Source organism: Carassius carassius, chromosome 1 (genome assembly GCF_963082965.1).
Source record: "Carassius carassius chromosome 1, fCarCar2.1, whole genome shotgun sequence".
Lineage (NCBI taxonomy): Eukaryota > Metazoa > Chordata > Actinopteri > Cypriniformes > Cyprinidae > Carassius > Carassius carassius.
Genome location: NC_081755.1, coordinates 33,581,485 through 33,599,180, shown reverse-complemented (window position 1 = coordinate 33,599,180; position 17,696 = coordinate 33,581,485). Strand labels below are relative to the sequence as shown.

The window sequence follows — 17,696 nt, the reverse complement described above, 5'->3', positions numbered from 1 at the left end:
CATAACTTCAGTCAGTTAAAAACCTCATAATCATGAAAAGTTTACAATTAAGTTTTGCAACAACGCACCCAAATACAGTAACAGCAATAATGTGCATACAAGGATTTAAGTCTTGAAGATATAAAGTAAATAAATTAGGTGTCATCACACAGAAACCATGATCCACTTACTATACATAATCCATTGCGAAGGATTTGTTATTAAATGAACTTACGTTTCGCCAGATTGCCGTTCATTCAAGCCCTCGGTTTACATAACATTAGCAAAGAATCAGTTCAGAATGAATCACCAAAAGAATCAGTTCGGTTCAGACGCTCTGTGTGTCAGTCGGCTTCACGCTGAATCACGCATGCGCAGTATCATCAGCTCCTCGGTTCTCGAATCGGATGCATCCGAAAGAAACGGTTTTCGCTTCAGTGTACTGATGATCCGAAAACCGATGCAACCGGTTCTTGACTCGAGAACGAGAATCACTCTAACCGGCACGTGCTGCAGTTCAGTATAATCAGCGGCTCTACTCGTGTTCATGTTCTGTTGACTACAAACTCAATATGTGAATGTGTCATCATTAACTATAAATACAGTACAGATATTTCATAAATCATCCCTTATTCCTATTAAACATAGAGTCTATAGAGTCTTAATTATTGTCCAACTTCTCAGAAAACCCCTTTGGCCTATACATAATCTACAATATACAGATTAGAAACATGCAAAAAAAAAAAAATATATATATAGTTATTTTATCACACTTTCCGATGTTTGACAAAATACTTGAAAAATTACACGCATGCACAGTATCATCAGTTCATCGGTTCTCAAATCGGATGCGTCCGAAAGAAATGGTTTTCTGTTCAGTGTACTGGTGATCCGAAAACTGATGCAACCGAGTACCAAAGACAGCATCAGCAACCAACAGATGCTGCACAGCTCTGCATTGCAGGATTTGCAAGACCAGAATTGATCAAACAAGCAGTGCAACTTTATGATGCAAGTTCTCCAAGACAACAAGAAATTCATAATGCCATCATTAAGGACTCGACTCGGACTCGGCCTTTAAGAACTCGGACTTGAGTCCAACTCGGCCCCTTTTGGACTCGGACTTGGACTTAATGTTTAAGGACTTGGTCTTGACTCGTACTCGACAAAGGTGGACTCGGACCCAACTCTAGCGATCACGCGCAGTAGCAAAAAATTGATTAGGTGCTTACTAGATTTAATATTTTATGTTTTTAAAAAGGTTGTAGAATTGCTCAAATTATTGCGTATATTTTGAGACAAAGTCTTCTTTACGATTTTCTGTTTTGTTTAAGATAATTAAAGCAACAGTTTTGTAAATAATGAAAGAATTTGTAAAAGTACGGTATTTGGGGTAAAAAGCGCCCCCTGCTGTTGGGGCTAAAGGCGCACAGTATTTAACATGATAATTAATAGATGGCTGACTTTTCCATTTGTTGACATGACATGTTCAGATTCAGATGGTAAATATTATATATTATGTTGGGTGTCCATCTTAGAGATAATCACCATGTTTAAATGGAACCATCATATAAAAAAATATATATATATATTAATCATATAATAAAGTATGATCTGTTGTTACTACTTTAAACATTATTACTATTATTGGATCTCCTTCAATACATTCAGAATACTTATTAAAAAAATTTGTTTCTGTATTTTATAAAATATATTTTTTTATTAAAAAATTTTAAGGACAGTACATTTATTGAACATAAAAAATTATTATTTTATTTTTAAAAATAAGCAGAAAATAGAACAAACTTTGCTAAAGTGATTAACTTGGACATTATTTAAAAAAGAAAAGAAAAGAAAACAACTGAAGTATTTGTATCAATACCACTTTTGCAGAGCTGCCCATGTAAATCCAGTGAAAAAAGACAACACAGAATGCATTAGGACCTATTAGGGCTGGACAGGGTCTTTGGCCAGAAAGATAACGCCATAATGGAATTACAGACAATCAAACTGCTCACCTCTTAGAAGGGCACTGTCCAACTGAGATGTGTATCACCATTTTGATGAACGCAAGATCCAATTAGGCGGTCTATTTATTGCGGCAAAAATTCAGCTGAGAGAAAAAAAAAATGAGAGAGCGAGAAACTGCATAGCTACAAAGTTCAGAGAAACAGATGCCAGTATGCACTTCCCCATGCTGGCATATAGAGACAGAAAGCTGGATAACAAATACATCTGCGTTAAAACATTGTGAATCAGTTGGCTATTTGCTTCTGTTCAATAAAATTCTAGAAACAAGAAGTAGAGATCATTCATATTTACATTAGACAGTTTTTAAGCAATGTGTCAACTTGATTCGATACTATATAGAATGTGTGATCACTGGTGTGCGTTAAAATGGCTTTGAATGCAACTCATCCAAACATTAACAGAACTATCTATTTATATCGGTGATGATATTTTTCTTGGTGGGCCATTTAGTATACAAAGTTCTGTGCATAAACATCTCAACAGGTTCCTCTTTTACTAATAGGGTTGATTGGCAAATAAGACTGCAATAGGTCAGATGTACTGCATGGTCTAAAATAGCATGTTTGCGTAACTTAGTGGCACAGACAGTACTAAGTAAGTCTTTAGTTATGGAATTGATCCCGATCATCTCTGGAGAATAAAAAGAGATGACTGAGACAACGTCGCTCATGCCTCAGAGAGATGTTTGTTGAGAAGGTCTCTGTGTTTAAGCCACACACTTGTACACATTTCCTGATCTGAGCCTGTGAACTGCTTGAGCTGACAGACTTGAGCCTGCTGGGAGTCTGTTTTCATTTTTCTTTTGTGCTGAGTGCTGGATTTGGTCTTAATGAATTGGAGTTAATCAAGTTTTGTTTTTTTTGCACATAATTGTACCATGTGGAATAAATCTGTATGAATCACAGACTTCAGCAGAGATTCGGGTCTCCTTTGCCCTGCAGGTGAAGTGCTTATGGTCATGTGACATATGTCATATGTCATGTGACGGTATGAGCTCTAAAGCACTGTATCATGAGATCAGGCATGGCAACTAACTCCAGAAGCTGTCACCACAGCGATGAAGTCACATGCAATATGGCAATGCATGTTTACTACTCAAATAGATTTAGATTTGTGTGTGAAAGTGTGCATATGTGTAAGTTAGCTAGTCTCAGCCTCAGACGACATGCCCACAGATCACCCGCAGTCTGTTTGCTGACTATCTGTGCTTATTGTATACTAAAAAAGGCAAGTTCAGACTAAAATTGACAGTCAAATCCTCTTCCACATACATTCCACATTGCTTTCTGGGTTTTGTCTGTAAGTATAAAAGTAGACGCATTTTCCGCTAACTGCTCAATGCGACTGTTGTGCTGCTATTTGAATTCACTTTCAATGGCAGATTATTATTATATAGAGTCCCCTTCTATTTTTCAACAGTATTCATTCCAGTAATTTTTTCCCATAGGAGATTGTCTTTATTAAAGTTATAAGACAGGTCATGACCCAGAACAACCACCTACGAGGTGATTCACAACGTTATAAACTTTTATTTGAAGCCAAAAATATATTTCAAAATCTGGAAAAATGACAGTACAGGACTGTGCTTATACGGCTTTCATGAGGGAAAACAACAGCTAAATATAAAACTACTGAAAACCATTGAAAAGACTTTGATGGTCAATATTGCAAAATATGCATACATATATTTAAGTTGTTTAAGAGTTTAGGAAGATGGATTCGATGTCATTTGCAGTAATTCATAATAGTTGGCAAGCTCTAAAGTGTTCTTTTGATGCTATTTGTTTATATTTCCCAAGATTTATTTGCATAACCATGGATAATGTAGTTTTTCACAAGGATTTCTGATGTTAAACCTTATTATTATTTAAATAAAGTGGGCTTCAGCATAATAATCCAGCATAAAACAACCTCGTAGCTAACAGTAGGTCCATTTTTAAAGGTCTGTGAGTTATTTTTAAATAACAACACCACTATGGAAAAAATAGCGTAAAAAATAAAAATAGAAAAAAAATATTTGGAACCTTACTGTTGCATTCAGTTGTGATCAAATGTATCTAATAAATCTCCCCCTTAAACATAACATAAAATCAAACGGACTGTGGTTGATCATCTTACATGTCAGTCACTTCCTGCCTCACAGAATAAGCCAGACGTTTTGCTGCAAGTCGAAAGTCTGGTTATATAAGATTAAATGTTCTGCTGGCGTAGCTTATATATTGTTTATAGTTTTGTAAATGGTATAAATGGGTAAGTGAAGACAGATGTATGGTTGTGTGGATGTGTTATAATTCACAAGCTTGCATCCTTATTTCTCTCTTTTTACTGTGTGTGTCTCATATTATTGTATTTCTTCCTTCAAACTCCTTTTCTCCCCCGTGTCTTGTGTGTGTGTCTGATTCCTCTCTCATCTCTTCAACTGCTCACACCTACAGCGGAGGCAGCGGGTAATGTCTCTCTCTCTCTTTCTCTCTCTCCTTTCCTTCCTCTTTTGCTCTTAATGCTTGTCCTGGCAATTACACAGCTTTCCTGTCTTTCTTTTTTGGATTTGTCTCTATGTCTGTCTGCAAGTCACCCATCTCCTTCTATCACTCTGTCACCGTTTCTGTGTTAACCACCCGTGGATGATCATTCAGTCCACGTAGTCCTGATAGGGGGGTTTGAGAGGTCCCTCATCTCTGCACCCATCACTCTAACGGCCCTTCTCTGATGGACGCTTGTTTATGCTTGACATCTGCTGAGAGGACAGGATTCGGCGTGGCGCTGGAAATCTAGAGCACTGCCCTCTGTCCTTGACACTGAGACAGAAGAGGAGAAGAGAGAACAGGGAAGACAGTAAAGATGCTAAATATATGAAGAGAGAGAGAGAGAGAAATATATACCTACTCATGTATACAGTGAGGTCCAAAAGTGTGAAAAATATATATTTTTTGTTGTTGTGAGGATTTTTAGACAAAGAAAAGGTTTTAAAAAAAACTTTTTTGCATGGTATGTGAAACAGAAACAAATTTAAGTTGATATTCCTTTATGAAAAAAGCAGCGGTGTCCAATTTCAGGAGCGCATCAGTATTACTTTACAATAAAGTGAAACATTTTTTATATTAGTTATTGAATATCAATCATTTAAAAGCATAAACTAACAAAATACTTTGATTGCTTTTACCAATTTATGTTCATGTTTTCATATATATATATATACTACCATTTATCAGTAAGAATTGCGTTTCTGTAAGAAATTTATGTTTATTCAGCAAGAATCCATTAAATTTATTAAAAGTGACAGTAAAAACATACATAGAATTATTTAAATTGGAGTATTTCACAGTATTACTGTGTTTACTGTATGTTGTAAAATAAATGCTAGGAAAGCATAAGAGACTCCATTCAAATGTTTTCTCAAAAGCTGACAATATTCTTTTTTTTTATCAAAGAAATGTTTTATAAATTTAAAGAATCACTTTTAAACCCCACTGTATGTGATTAAGGACAATTACATAAATTAGTTTTACAGTGATATAAATCAGTGTACAACCACACATTCGCATAGTTTAGTCTTCAGTGTACGACTTTTGCATTTAGCTTGCTGGTCACTAGCCACACATCTGCCGTGCAACAGCTGTACACACATCTGGTGGATGGTTGTGCTTGGGTATCACAAGAGCGACGTGCAAATTGTGATAATGTAGACCAGAAATTCAGATTCAGATTGACTAGCTTCATTGTGACATGGTTCTTCACACTCCAAAGCCAGGGCTGATTGGTAGAGGCTCTAACCCCTCTGGAGTGACTGAATGTGTTTTTCCAGGTCATTTTATATGTTGTGTTTGCCAATGGACAACCCCAAAAACAAGAAAGAAAGAAGTTTGGCTGGGCATTCTGCAGCAGGGATGCCTGAATCTGTTCCGTATGTTTCATGCTGTCATCATAGCAATGTAAGGAAACCAGCCAGTGTTCCTTGGGAAAAGAGGTACAATGGTGGTTCCAGCATGGGCTAAAGCGGTGCAGTGGATATCACATCCGCTGAGCTAGTTTCCAGTACAGCATGAGCCACACCAACGAGCGTGTCTGAGAGTGTGTGTGTTGTGAGATTGACTGTGTGCATGTGTTTTAGTATGTGTCTATCCTAAGTGCTGTGAAATGAGCTTGATTGTCTGACTACAAAAGGCTGCATTCTCAGCGAGGGGACACAGATGACATTCCTGATTGGCTGGGAGTAAATGTGTGGATGTAGCAGGCATGTTTCATTGTTTTAACAGCCTGAGCTACTAACTCACCCCTAAATTGTGTGTGTGTGCAAGACCAATTACCCATGCAGCCTAACGCCTCCTGCCATTTCACTTTCTAACTCTGTTGTTTGTGTGTGTGTGTGTGTGTGTGTGTTCATCTGCAGAGGAAGCAGCAAGGGGAAAGACATCAGTACTATCAAGTCTCTGCGTGTGCTCCGAGTACTGCGGCCTCTGAAAACCATCAAGCGTCTGCCCAAGCTAAAGGTACCTCAGTGTTTGGTTGTGTTTTCCCTCCTTGTTTTGACTGAGATTTGTCTGTTTACTGAGTTTGTTTGCGTTTTGTTTTGGTTGTTGTTTTTTTTCACTACATGGGCTTTATTTTTCAGTGTAATCTGTTTCTGGCTGTGTTTGACCAGTTTTTAATTAGTTTTGTTTAGTTTTTAGACCTTGTTTGTATTTGTTCATTTATTTGTATCACTTGACTGCTTTCTCTGTTTTTGGCTGTTTCTAACATTAAAGTGTTTTTTATTTGTTGTATATTTATGTCTGCTTTTATTTATTTTTTTATTTTTTTGTTGTTGTTTTTTGTATGTAAATGCAATTGATTTGGTTTTGCATATTTTGATTGTGTTTTGTTTTATCTAAGATTTGTGTTGTATAAATGCCTTTAGTATGTTTGTTATATTTTAATTTTTGTTCATTCTTTGTGTTTTTCAGGCTGTTTTTGCTTGTTTTATTGCTGCTTTTTATTATATTCATTGTATTTTATTTCATTATATTTTATTTTATTTGTTTGGTTCGTTTCAGTTGACTAATTCTGTTTTATGTATATTTATTAGGTTTACTCAGTTGAATTTCGACATTTTGAAGATGTATTGGTTTGTGATCTGATCCGAGTTTGTGTTCTGCTTTCAGGCTGCGTTTGAATTTGTCTCTTCTCTGTTTTGTCTATTTTCAGGCTGTCTTTGACTGTGTGGTGAACTCTCTGAAGAATGTGTTGAACATACTCATTGTCTACATGCTGTTCATGTTCATCTTTGCTGTGGTAGCTGTGCAGCTCTTCAAAGGCCGTTTCTTCTACTGTACCGATGAATCCAAGGAGTTTGAGCGTGACTGCAGGTGAGACAAAAACACACGCACACAAACAGACTGACGAACAGACATATTGGCATGTTTTTCTGAAAAGCATTTTGTTGTTAGGGGCGAATATCTTGTCTATGAAAGAGATAACGAAGTGCGGGCGCAGAAGCGGGAATGGAAGAAATACGATTTCCACTACGACAATGTGCTCTGGGCCCTTCTCACCCTCTTCACCGTTTCTACGGGAGAGGGGTGGCCACAGTATGTAAACATCTCAATTCCTAATTCCTAAAACCTAATGTTCAGTGTACATACCCATTATCTCAAGCCACTAGAGAAATTGCTTCTGTTTTCTAATGTAATGCAAATGTTTTCATCCCAAATTACAATTTGAGTCAAGTTGAAGTTATTTTTAATGGCATATCTTGTTTCAATTACCTAAAATATTTGACAGTATCACGTTACAGCACATTCAATGGCTTATTTTTTTGTTTGCCATTCACCAGGGTGCTGAAACATTCAGTGGATGCGACCTACGAGAATCAGGGCCCGAGTCCAGGTTACCGGATGGAAATGTCCATCTTTTACGTGGTGTACTTCGTGGTCTTCCCCTTCTTCTTCGTCAACATCTTCGTGGCTCTTATCATCATCACTTTCCAGGAGCAAGGAGACAAAATGATGGAAGAGTATAGCCTGGAAAAGAATGAGGTGAGGACATATCAAATGGATGTTTTTTAAGCTAAATGATCAGTCTAAGTCATTCTTTATGCATAGTGCTAGCATTGATCTCATTGATATGTTGCCGCAGATTTTCAGCTTGACTAACCTCATCGTATCTGTTCTGTTTTCAGAGAGCCTGCATAGACTTCGCCATCAATGCTAAACCGCTCACGCGACACATGCCTCAGAACAAACAGACATTCCAGTACCGCATGTGGGAATTTGTGGTGTCTCCTCCATTTGAATACACCATCATGACCTTGATTGCCCTCAACACCATTGTCCTAATGATGAAGGTGTGGCAGTATTTCACTTTAATACATCTCGCTTTATATATTTTGTGAATAAGGCTTCCGATATATGGTAAATTTGCTTTTAAAAGTTTGTGATGGTACAAACTAACAATTGCAGAGTTTAGAATCTTTAGACTTTAGCATTGTTAGTTTACCAGTGCTTTCTACAAATAGGGTAAAACTAAAAATGAATTTCCAGTACCGATGTCCTACAAGGTTTTAATTTTTTTTGTAGTCCAAAATTTGAGTCATTTCTAAATACAGTTTAATACAGTTTAAATATGTTGCGTTTGTTTAGTATGATGGAGCATCAGATGTCTATGAAGCTGTATTAGCCAACCTGAACATAGTGTTCACCTCACTTTTCTCAATGGAGTGCTTATTGAAGATCATTGCCTTTGGAGTGCTGGTAAGTCTACTGTACAGTTTCTCATGTTTAACTGTATGTATGTGAATGTTAGGTGCAGAATTGTCACTCACTAAGCAGCAAATGCAAGTGAAAGTATACAGTGATTAATGGAAACTGCAACATCTTATAAAGACTTTTAAAACCTTTTTACCAACAGAAGTTTATATAGGATGCCTAATGTTCTCCCTGCCACAAAAGTATATGTACCGGCACACACTGAATCATTGTTGCATTAGACCAACAAATCAGAAATCAAACCTGAATTAATGAAATGTGCCACATTTTTTGACAGAAACTGGCTCAGCTTGAGAGACATTTAAACAAATTAAAATACAATCACATTGTGTTAAAGGGATAGTTCACCCAAAAAATGAAAATTCTGTCATTAATTACTCACCCTCATGTCATTCCACACCTGTAAGACCTTTGTTCATCTTCAAAACACAAATTAAGATCTTTTTGATGAAATCCGAGGACTTTCTGACCCTCCCATAGACAGCAACACAACTGACACCTTCAAGGCCCAGAAAGGCAGTTAGGACATTATTAAAATAGTCCACGTAACATCAGTGGTTCAATTGTAATGTTATGCAGCTATAACAATACCTTCTGTGTGCAAAAGAAGCAAAATTACTAGCTTTTTTCAACAATTTCTTGTCTTCCATGTCAGTCTCCGCCTCGCATTCATGCAAGTACACAACACATGCTTGTGATGCTGCTGACGTAGGAGATGGCGTTCTGACGTAGAACCGCTGTGGCTTATTAACAAGCGGATGAAGACACAAACATCCATTGTGGTACTGTTGTGAGCGAACGTCAAATTCTGACACCGAAGAGAAGAAATCGTTGAATATTGTTGTTTTTGTTTTCGTTGGGCTCAATAAGTATTCTCGTAGTATTCTCGACTATTTTAACGATATCCTTGCTATGTTTTCTGTGCCTTGAACGTTTCAATTGCACTGGTGTCTATGCAGGTTCAGAAAGCTCTCGGATTTTATTAAAAGTATTTTAATTTGTGCTCAGAAGATAAATGAAGGTCTCATGGGTTTGGAACAACAATTAATGACAGAATTTTCATTTTGGGGGGAACTATCCCTTTAAGGACAAAAATATAGTTTTTTTTTTTCACTGGTTGTTTAAATATGGCTGTTTAATTTTCTCACTTCGCCCAGTGTTGGTAGATGAGGCAAAATGTTCATTTTGGACCCTACTTGTGTTCATATACCTGTTTTGTGTGAAACAGGGCTAAAGGAATTTAAAGACAAAATTCTTTAAAAACCACAGAGGTCAGAATCAGCACAGCTAGAGCAGATTTATAAACGTAAAAAAAGGAGCGTTCTGAAGTAGATGAGAAAAGGGTTGGGACATGGAAGTGCGAGTAACAAAGGAAATGGTCGTAGTCAGCTAAAAGAGATACACATGAAGATAGTGAGCTGGAGGGCACATTGAAGTGATTAGAAGTGGAAAATGGAAAAAAGGAGGATGGATTTTGAGCGAAATGAAGACGATGGGTTGACGGGAGGTTGATGGAAAGAGTAACACACACACATTCTTTGCACCGGTGCCCTTGATCCCATGCAGCTGGTGGACTGAATGTTCCTAATGCACTGTTTCACTGCAGGCACTCACTTGGCAGCTCACAAAAAGGCCGTCATGTTCGGCATCTGGGCCACTGGTCTTCTAGGCATCTACCCTTTTTTGTACACAGGCTGGAAAACTCAATGAAGGAATAAGAGCTAAAAGGGGGAAAGGAGACGACGTTTCATTAGCACCAGAGAGTGGAAATAAATCGTTTGCTCCTTTTTCTGTCGACAGGTCACTGAATGTATGTATGTGCCAAGTGTAATCCTCCTTTAGCCCAGCTGACAAATGCATCTGTGTCTTTTTTACCACAGAACTACTTCAAAGACGCCTGGAACATCTTTGACTGTGTGACTGTACTTGGCAGCATCACTGATATTTTAGTCACAGAGCTAGGGGTAAGTGTGTAGCAGAAGGGCTGCCATCTGTGAGTGCGTATGTGCGTGTTTGTTTGTGTATCCTGTCTGTACGCTTGTGTGTATTTCTGAATGTGATTGAGAGACTCTCAGCAGGATCTTCTCTTGCTCACTGAGGTGTAAGGAACTCCTAAAAGTCTTATATAATTGTCCCAGTTGGTGTGTGAGGCAGAACAGTGAGCCAGTGGTGCTCAATGGTGACGGAGGTCTGTTACTCTTCCAGCGTCGTCATTTATCCCCCAGCCAGATCAAACTGACCTACCAGTAAAAATGCTGTACTCAAAAATTAACATGCATTCATTATCCAGCGAGTGATGATGGCCGTTTCTAAATATTAGCGAAACATGTGTTTGTGTATGTGTTTTTTCTTCTTGGTTTTACAGCAGATCATCAACACAGGTTGTACAGGCACTTCAAAGACTCCATGGAATCAAAATTGACCTAAAATTAGACCAACTATCAAATCTACACATTCAAAAAGTACTGTTCTTTTCTAGGACAAAAGACCAAAAGTACTGACGACTCATGTGAATGTCCCACCCCAAATGTGACAAGCAAATCATGGTTAATGGCTGTAATGTAAATTAAGGCTGTTTTGTTTTACGATATTACGATATTATCATAGACAATATATATTGCACACCTCTAGTTGCCTGTTTAATAATAACGGAGTGTGTTTACACTAAGTGCAAATAGCCCGCCTTGTTGGCAGAAGCTGTCTATACAAACTCTGACCACCATGTGTGATTGGAGTTAACACTATAAAAGACGATTATCAAATATCGGTTCCAGTGGCATTGGTGGTAAAGTGCGTTCTGTGGCTTTTTTTACGCAATTGACCCGAGTTCGAATCTGGCTTTTGAATAACTTTTTTTTTCTCCCTCTTAAGTTCTCATATCACTTCGGAAAGGCATTTAATTTTAATAGAAATTAAGGAAATTATAGAAATGATGAAAAGGGTTAGGGCAGGTGAATGGAGGGATTTGTCCCAATAAGGTGGCAACCATAATTTGAATTAAAATGATAATTTACACTCAATACATTATTATTGCATACTGTGTTATAATGGGCTACAATACTGAGGTGCAGATAATCATCACTATTTGCGTTAAGTTGTATAAATAGCAGAAAATCCTGTTATTTTAACATAGCGTAAATAGAATCCATTGCTATTTGCACTTGGTGTAAATAGCATCTATCACTAAGAAAATATGCTATTTTAACTTAGTGTAAATAGCCTCTAATTGCTAATTGCTCTTAATGTGAAATGCATCTATCACTGTTTACACTTTGTCCAAATAGCTGATGTCTAATAATAATAATAATAATAATAATAATAATTATTATTATTATTATTATTATTATTATTATTATTATTATAAAAGAGACAAGCCCTTCAAGATGTCCGGCCCAAACTCTCTGTTTCTGTCAACAAAGAAAAGCAAACTGCACTGATCAAGGTCTTTAAGAATCAAAATTATTATTAATTTGAAAATACAATATTTTCATTTATATAGTTATTTGTTTTTTATCTGGAGAGTTTAGCTACATCAGTGGTCTTTGTAAATTAGAATTTATTTGAAAATTTAATTATGCAATTATGCAATTATGCATTTATTTAGATATGATTTATTTATTTATTTGGACATGTAATATTTGTATGTGGTTATTTTGAAATGTTTGTTTATTTAATTAATTCATTGATGTATTTCATAGATGTTTTTTTTTTTTAATAGCAGTACTTTAGATTACGTCACAGTCTGGCAAAACCATGATTTACTGCTTGCTATTGCGGCTTGATGACAGGTTGCATTAGGGGAAAGGGACTTTCACATTCTAAAGGGCATTTTACTGGGCCTGCATTTCAGTCATCAATACTTCTGTTCCATTTCCCCAGCAAAGAAAAACCATGAATATTACATTTTAATTAAATTTACTCTATTAGCTGTATGGACCACACAAGCATGCTGATGACCTCAAAGCAAACACAAATTAGCTTTTATTTTAATTTCACAGTGTTTTTAACAGAAATGTGATGTGAAATACTGTATTATATGATATTAATACGTTTATTTATTTATTTATTTTAATTTTAAGACTCAGTTCTGTACCTGGAGATCCACCTGAAGGGTTTAGTGCTGATTTTTTGTTAAATTTGTAATTAAAGATTGAAGTCAGATCTCCAGTTACAAGACTGTCAAATATACATGTAATGATAAAAACTTGTCAAACCACGTATGACAAGTGCGTCATTTTAAAAATGCTTTTTGTTGTAATCAACATTTATTTGAATTGAAAGGTTTGTTGATATGCATAATGATAATTCTTGACTTGTTTTATCTTTGTTTTACATGCTTTCTTTAAACTCTTCTTTATGGCGGCTTTGCCCTCTGATGACTCCATCCAATCAAAATGCACTATGAATCTCATGTGTATATCCATGACCTGAATAAACCGATCACAATGGTTGTTTAATCAACCTCCAAAAATACTGCTAAAAACCATGCTTCTGCAACATCTACATGTAGATGGTTTGTAATTTTTCTTTTGGAGTAATGCATCTAATGCACCTGTTTTCCTGTGGCTGATGATGATGATGATGATACAATGATGCATGTGCTCGAGTCATGAAGACCTTTCACCCCTGCTTGTCTAACAATATGACAAAACCCCTCTCAGCTGAGGTGTAGTTGATCCTTAGCACACAGTTTAAACGTTTAGTGTTTCTCTGCAGGTCTCCTGAATGCATGTTGTGCTTTTTTGCTGACAGGGAACGCTAGTAATTGTTGTTTTTGACACTGCATCTTCATGCATCCATACAGACATTTAAATACATCAACACACACATAGATCTAAGTGTACTAATGACATCTAAATATGTCAGTTATGAAGGAATATATGGAGTTAAATCCACCTTGAACCACCTTGTGTTCTATTTTTGTTCCTAGTATCTCTGTGCAGCTTAAAGGACAATAAACAGTCAGTTCTTCCCGATCACTTCCTGATGCTTTCATATTTTTTTTTATTTCAAAAAATAAAATAAAATAAAATAAAACATTCCCACAACTGACTGAAATATGTCCTTTAACCCAGCACATGTTCCTTGTCTTTGCTAGTGCCCTCTGTTGGTCAGTGTATGCTATTAGTGTGGTTGGCATGATTCCACGTGAATCTACAGATCAGTGCATTTGGTTGACTGAAGCAAGAAGTTAGGCTCTGTGCACTCCCTTCCCTAATGAGAACTCTTACAGTATCTTATTTTATTATATATCTATATTATTTTTTTGTATGAGTTGCTGCCTCCCCTCTTTCACCACTGGATATGCTGAGCCTGTTCAGTCTTGTCAGTTTGATTATTATTATTATTTTGGTTTCTCCTTGTTTGATTTGAATTCCTACTTTCCTTCTTTCTTAGTTCCTTTTTCATTTCTTCGCCGTTTGTAATCAATTGTTTTGGACTGACATAATTTCCTTTCTCTGTCTGTCTGCCCCTTTTCTATTTCTGTCTCTTGCTCTCTTTCTGTCTCTGTAGAACAACTTCATAAATCTGAGTTTTCTAAGGCTCTTCAGAGCCGCTCGTCTCATTAAGTTGCTCAGGCAGGGTGAGACCATACGCATCCTGCTCTGGACCTTCGTCCAATCTTTCAAGGTAAAATTACACACACATACATAACAGTACGCAAGCATTGCTGTTGTTTTTTCGAGTCTGACAGCACACAGACCTATCTTGTTAATGAAATTATTGGTCAAATGTTGGTTAATGAAGGTTGTTTTTGTTTATTTCAAAAACAATAATGAAGTTGTGAGTAAAAATGTGCATTATAATGTTAATAATTTTTACTACTTTCTTTTGAAGATTCTAGTACAAATGATAACCCTTAAAAACTGATTATAATCAGTAATGTTGCAGATTGAATTGAATTTATATAATGTTATATAACTTTATTAATATTTTGAATTGGCTTTTGTTTTTATATTTTCATTATTTTTTTATAGCTGAACTGTTAGACAATTTAGAATGTCCTTTTGTAAGTTTTATTACTTTTTATTTTATTATTTATGTTTTATTTTTATTTTTATTTCATTTTTAGTTTTGGTTAAGATTTGTTTTTCAGTTAGTAACTTAACCTCTTCAAATTAAAAGTCAGTTAGTTGCCAAAGTAACATTACTAATCTTCATTTAGTTTCGATTTTCCATGTAATATTTTTATATTTTAAATATCAAAATGAAAATGTGTTTTTAATAGTTTTAGATTCAGAAAACAGTAATAACCTTGGAGCTGTGTAAGATGAAACTGAGGTGCTTAGCTTGCATGTTATCTAAAACCTAAACAAATCATTACACATGATATTAATCCAGTATGCCACAAACGCACTTGCTGTGTTGTATGCTAGTCAGAAATGTGTTATGGAAAGAGAATATTTACATTGTGTGCAGAAATTTGGGGAATCTGAATAACTAAAGCATGAAGAATTTAAGCATAAACAACTTTTTTTAATCTAGTCCGGGTTTTTGTAGGGGTTAATTCAGGTTACTTGGGTCCTTTTTTTCCTAGTCGTCTCAAAATGTGTTCTAATTTTCCAAAATTTTTCTAAAGTTTACACTAACATGTTGACATTGTGTTGCACATTTCTCCTCCAACTGCCAGTAACAGGTTTTCCCTCACATTTAATTGGTGGTTTATTTTGACTTCTCTGCTGCGCTTAGGCTCTGCCGTATGTGTGCTTACTCATCGCCATGCTGTTCTTCATCTACGCCATCATCGGCATGCAGGTGAGTTTGTGAGAGAGTGTGTGGGAGGCTGCACAGGACATACTGAGAATGGCTAAACGGCTATTTTGAAGGTAGTGGGCAATGAGATTGTGGGTTTATGCTGGGGTGGCTTTTGTGTTTCACAGCTGTTCGGGAACATTGCGATTGAGGAGGATGGTGAGAGTGCCATTAACCAGCACAACAACTTCAGGACTTTTTTCCAGGCCCTAATGCTGCTCTTCAGGTTTGTGTGTGAATCACAGACTGGCTGTGTTGAATGTTGTGTGTGGGTTACGAACACTTGATAACCGTAGTTCAACACTGTGTGTTTATAGGAGTGCTACAGGTGAAGCATGGCACGACATCATGCTGTCATGTCTGGGAAAGAAGGTGTGTGATCCTCTCTCTGGTAACGCGGAGGCAGAATGTGGGAGCGAGTTTGCCTACCTCTACTTTGTCTCCTTCATCTTCCTCTGTTCATTTCTGGTGAGTACAGTTGTTCTCAAAGGCGTCATTTATAGTGGGGACTTTTCGTCATGGCTAATGTTGGCCATGCTATTTTATGAAATAGCTTTTGGAAAGCTTGTATCAAATACAGATGAAAAGATCTCCAATTGTTGAGCAGCAGTTTCCTTTTCTTTAGTGGGCGTTATATTATAGTAAGAGGGAATCTGGCACTAGAATTGATCATTTTGATGTTTTGCTGAGTGGTCGCCACATTTGTCGTCAGTGGTGAAAAGTGACTCAGACATGCGACATACTTCTCTATTACTTTTCCATCTGTTCCAGTGATACAGCAGAACAAAATGCAGACTAATGTGTTCCCAATACTGATTATATCAACTGACGTAAAGCTGAGCAGCAATTTATATATATATATATATATAGAGAGAGAGAGAGAGAGAGAGAGAAAGAGAAAGAGAGAGAGATGGGTAGTTGATTACATTTAATCTGGATTACACAATAAGATTCAAAATTTTACATTATAAATTTTACATTATTATGATTTAATTAATTATTACCTTTTCATTAAACTGACCAACCCCTTGCAGTTCCTTTATGGGAAACACTGGCGTAATGCAGTGTTTAATGCACTTCATGTTGTTAATTACAATGCATAGAATGTATTTTATTACTATTTTTTATACCAATATGGTACAAGATCATCCTATTTAAATCAATATGATGAACGAGTAAGATCAAATGTAATCTAAAAGTAATCATAAAGTACTCTGATCATATGTTACCTAAAATGTGCAATATGATGGATTATGTTACAAACTACAACTACACTGACCATTTGTTTTAATACAGTGTGACATCCATAATTGTACTGTAATAATATTGCTTAAAAGCGGAGAAATAACATAATGTCATGTACATGAGGTGTTTAATTTACAGCTCCACTGTGATTTACTTGTGTGTAGATGCTGAATCTGTTCGTGGCTGTGATCATGGATAATTTCGAGTACCTGACGCGCGACTCCTCTATCCTGGGACCCCATCACCTGGACGAGTATGTGAGAATCTGGGCGGAGTATGATCCAGCTGCGTGGTGAGCCTATGTGCACTTGCACACATAAACATGCTCTTGCAATATTTTATTAAATACTAATCTTGTACGTTACATACTAATTGTGAAAAGTACTTTTTAGTAACATGAAGCAAATTTATAAACAAAATGTAAAATTGTATTTAATTGCACATATCACTAAACTTATTAATACACATTTGGTGGTACTAAATAGATACCATTAGACTGTCTATAACTTGTTTTCTGTAATTAATCGATTATGTCCTAAAATGTGAGACCATGGATTCTTTTAAAATGCAGAATTGGATGTAACAGACCCTTACTTTTCAAATTTCTTTGGCCCTTAAATTTGCTGGACACACCATTTCAAAGAGGCTATTTTAACATATTTTGGTCTTGCGTGCAAGGACAGTGTGCTTTTTGTAAATATAACCTCTGTCCTATATAACAGACCACATTGGCACTCTTTAATGTGTTCGACTGGAACGTTTCGTTTTTGACATCGTTATAAAGCCGAGGCCTCTGGCAAAGTCTTTAACGTACAGAGCCCGGCTTCATTGTATCCTACCTTGGACCAAACAGGGAGGAGAACACCACAGCACCAGCTGAGAGAAAGGGATCATGGATTTGAGCTTCTCAGCTCTGCTAAAATCCATCAATCCCCCCAAACCCTC

The 17,696-nt window shown here is 36.5% G+C and overlaps 1 protein-coding gene across 21 annotated transcripts in view; it reads left to right on the top strand.

Annotated features, from left to right (window-relative positions):
- cacna1aa (calcium channel, voltage-dependent, P/Q type, alpha 1A subunit, a) overlaps positions 1-17,696 on the top strand; it is a 111,817-nt gene that overhangs the window by 59,649 nt on the left and 34,472 nt on the right. For all 21 annotated transcript variants that reach the window (XM_059557056.1, XM_059557054.1, XM_059557055.1 and 18 more), the window contains 12 exons: positions 6,401-6,500; positions 7,195-7,355; positions 7,437-7,577; positions 7,823-8,024; positions 8,168-8,332; positions 8,628-8,738; positions 10,634-10,717; positions 14,268-14,384; positions 15,444-15,509; positions 15,635-15,732; positions 15,824-15,974; positions 16,916-17,043. In XM_059557056.1, coding sequence (XP_059413039.1) covers positions 6,401-6,500; positions 7,195-7,355; positions 7,437-7,577; positions 7,823-8,024; positions 8,168-8,332; positions 8,628-8,738; positions 10,634-10,717; positions 14,268-14,384; positions 15,444-15,509; positions 15,635-15,732; positions 15,824-15,974; positions 16,916-17,043 — 1,524 coding nt within the window. The remainder of the gene's footprint in view (positions 1-6,400; positions 6,501-7,194; positions 7,356-7,436; positions 7,578-7,822; positions 8,025-8,167; positions 8,333-8,627; positions 8,739-10,633; positions 10,718-14,267; positions 14,385-15,443; positions 15,510-15,634; positions 15,733-15,823; positions 15,975-16,915; positions 17,044-17,696) is intronic.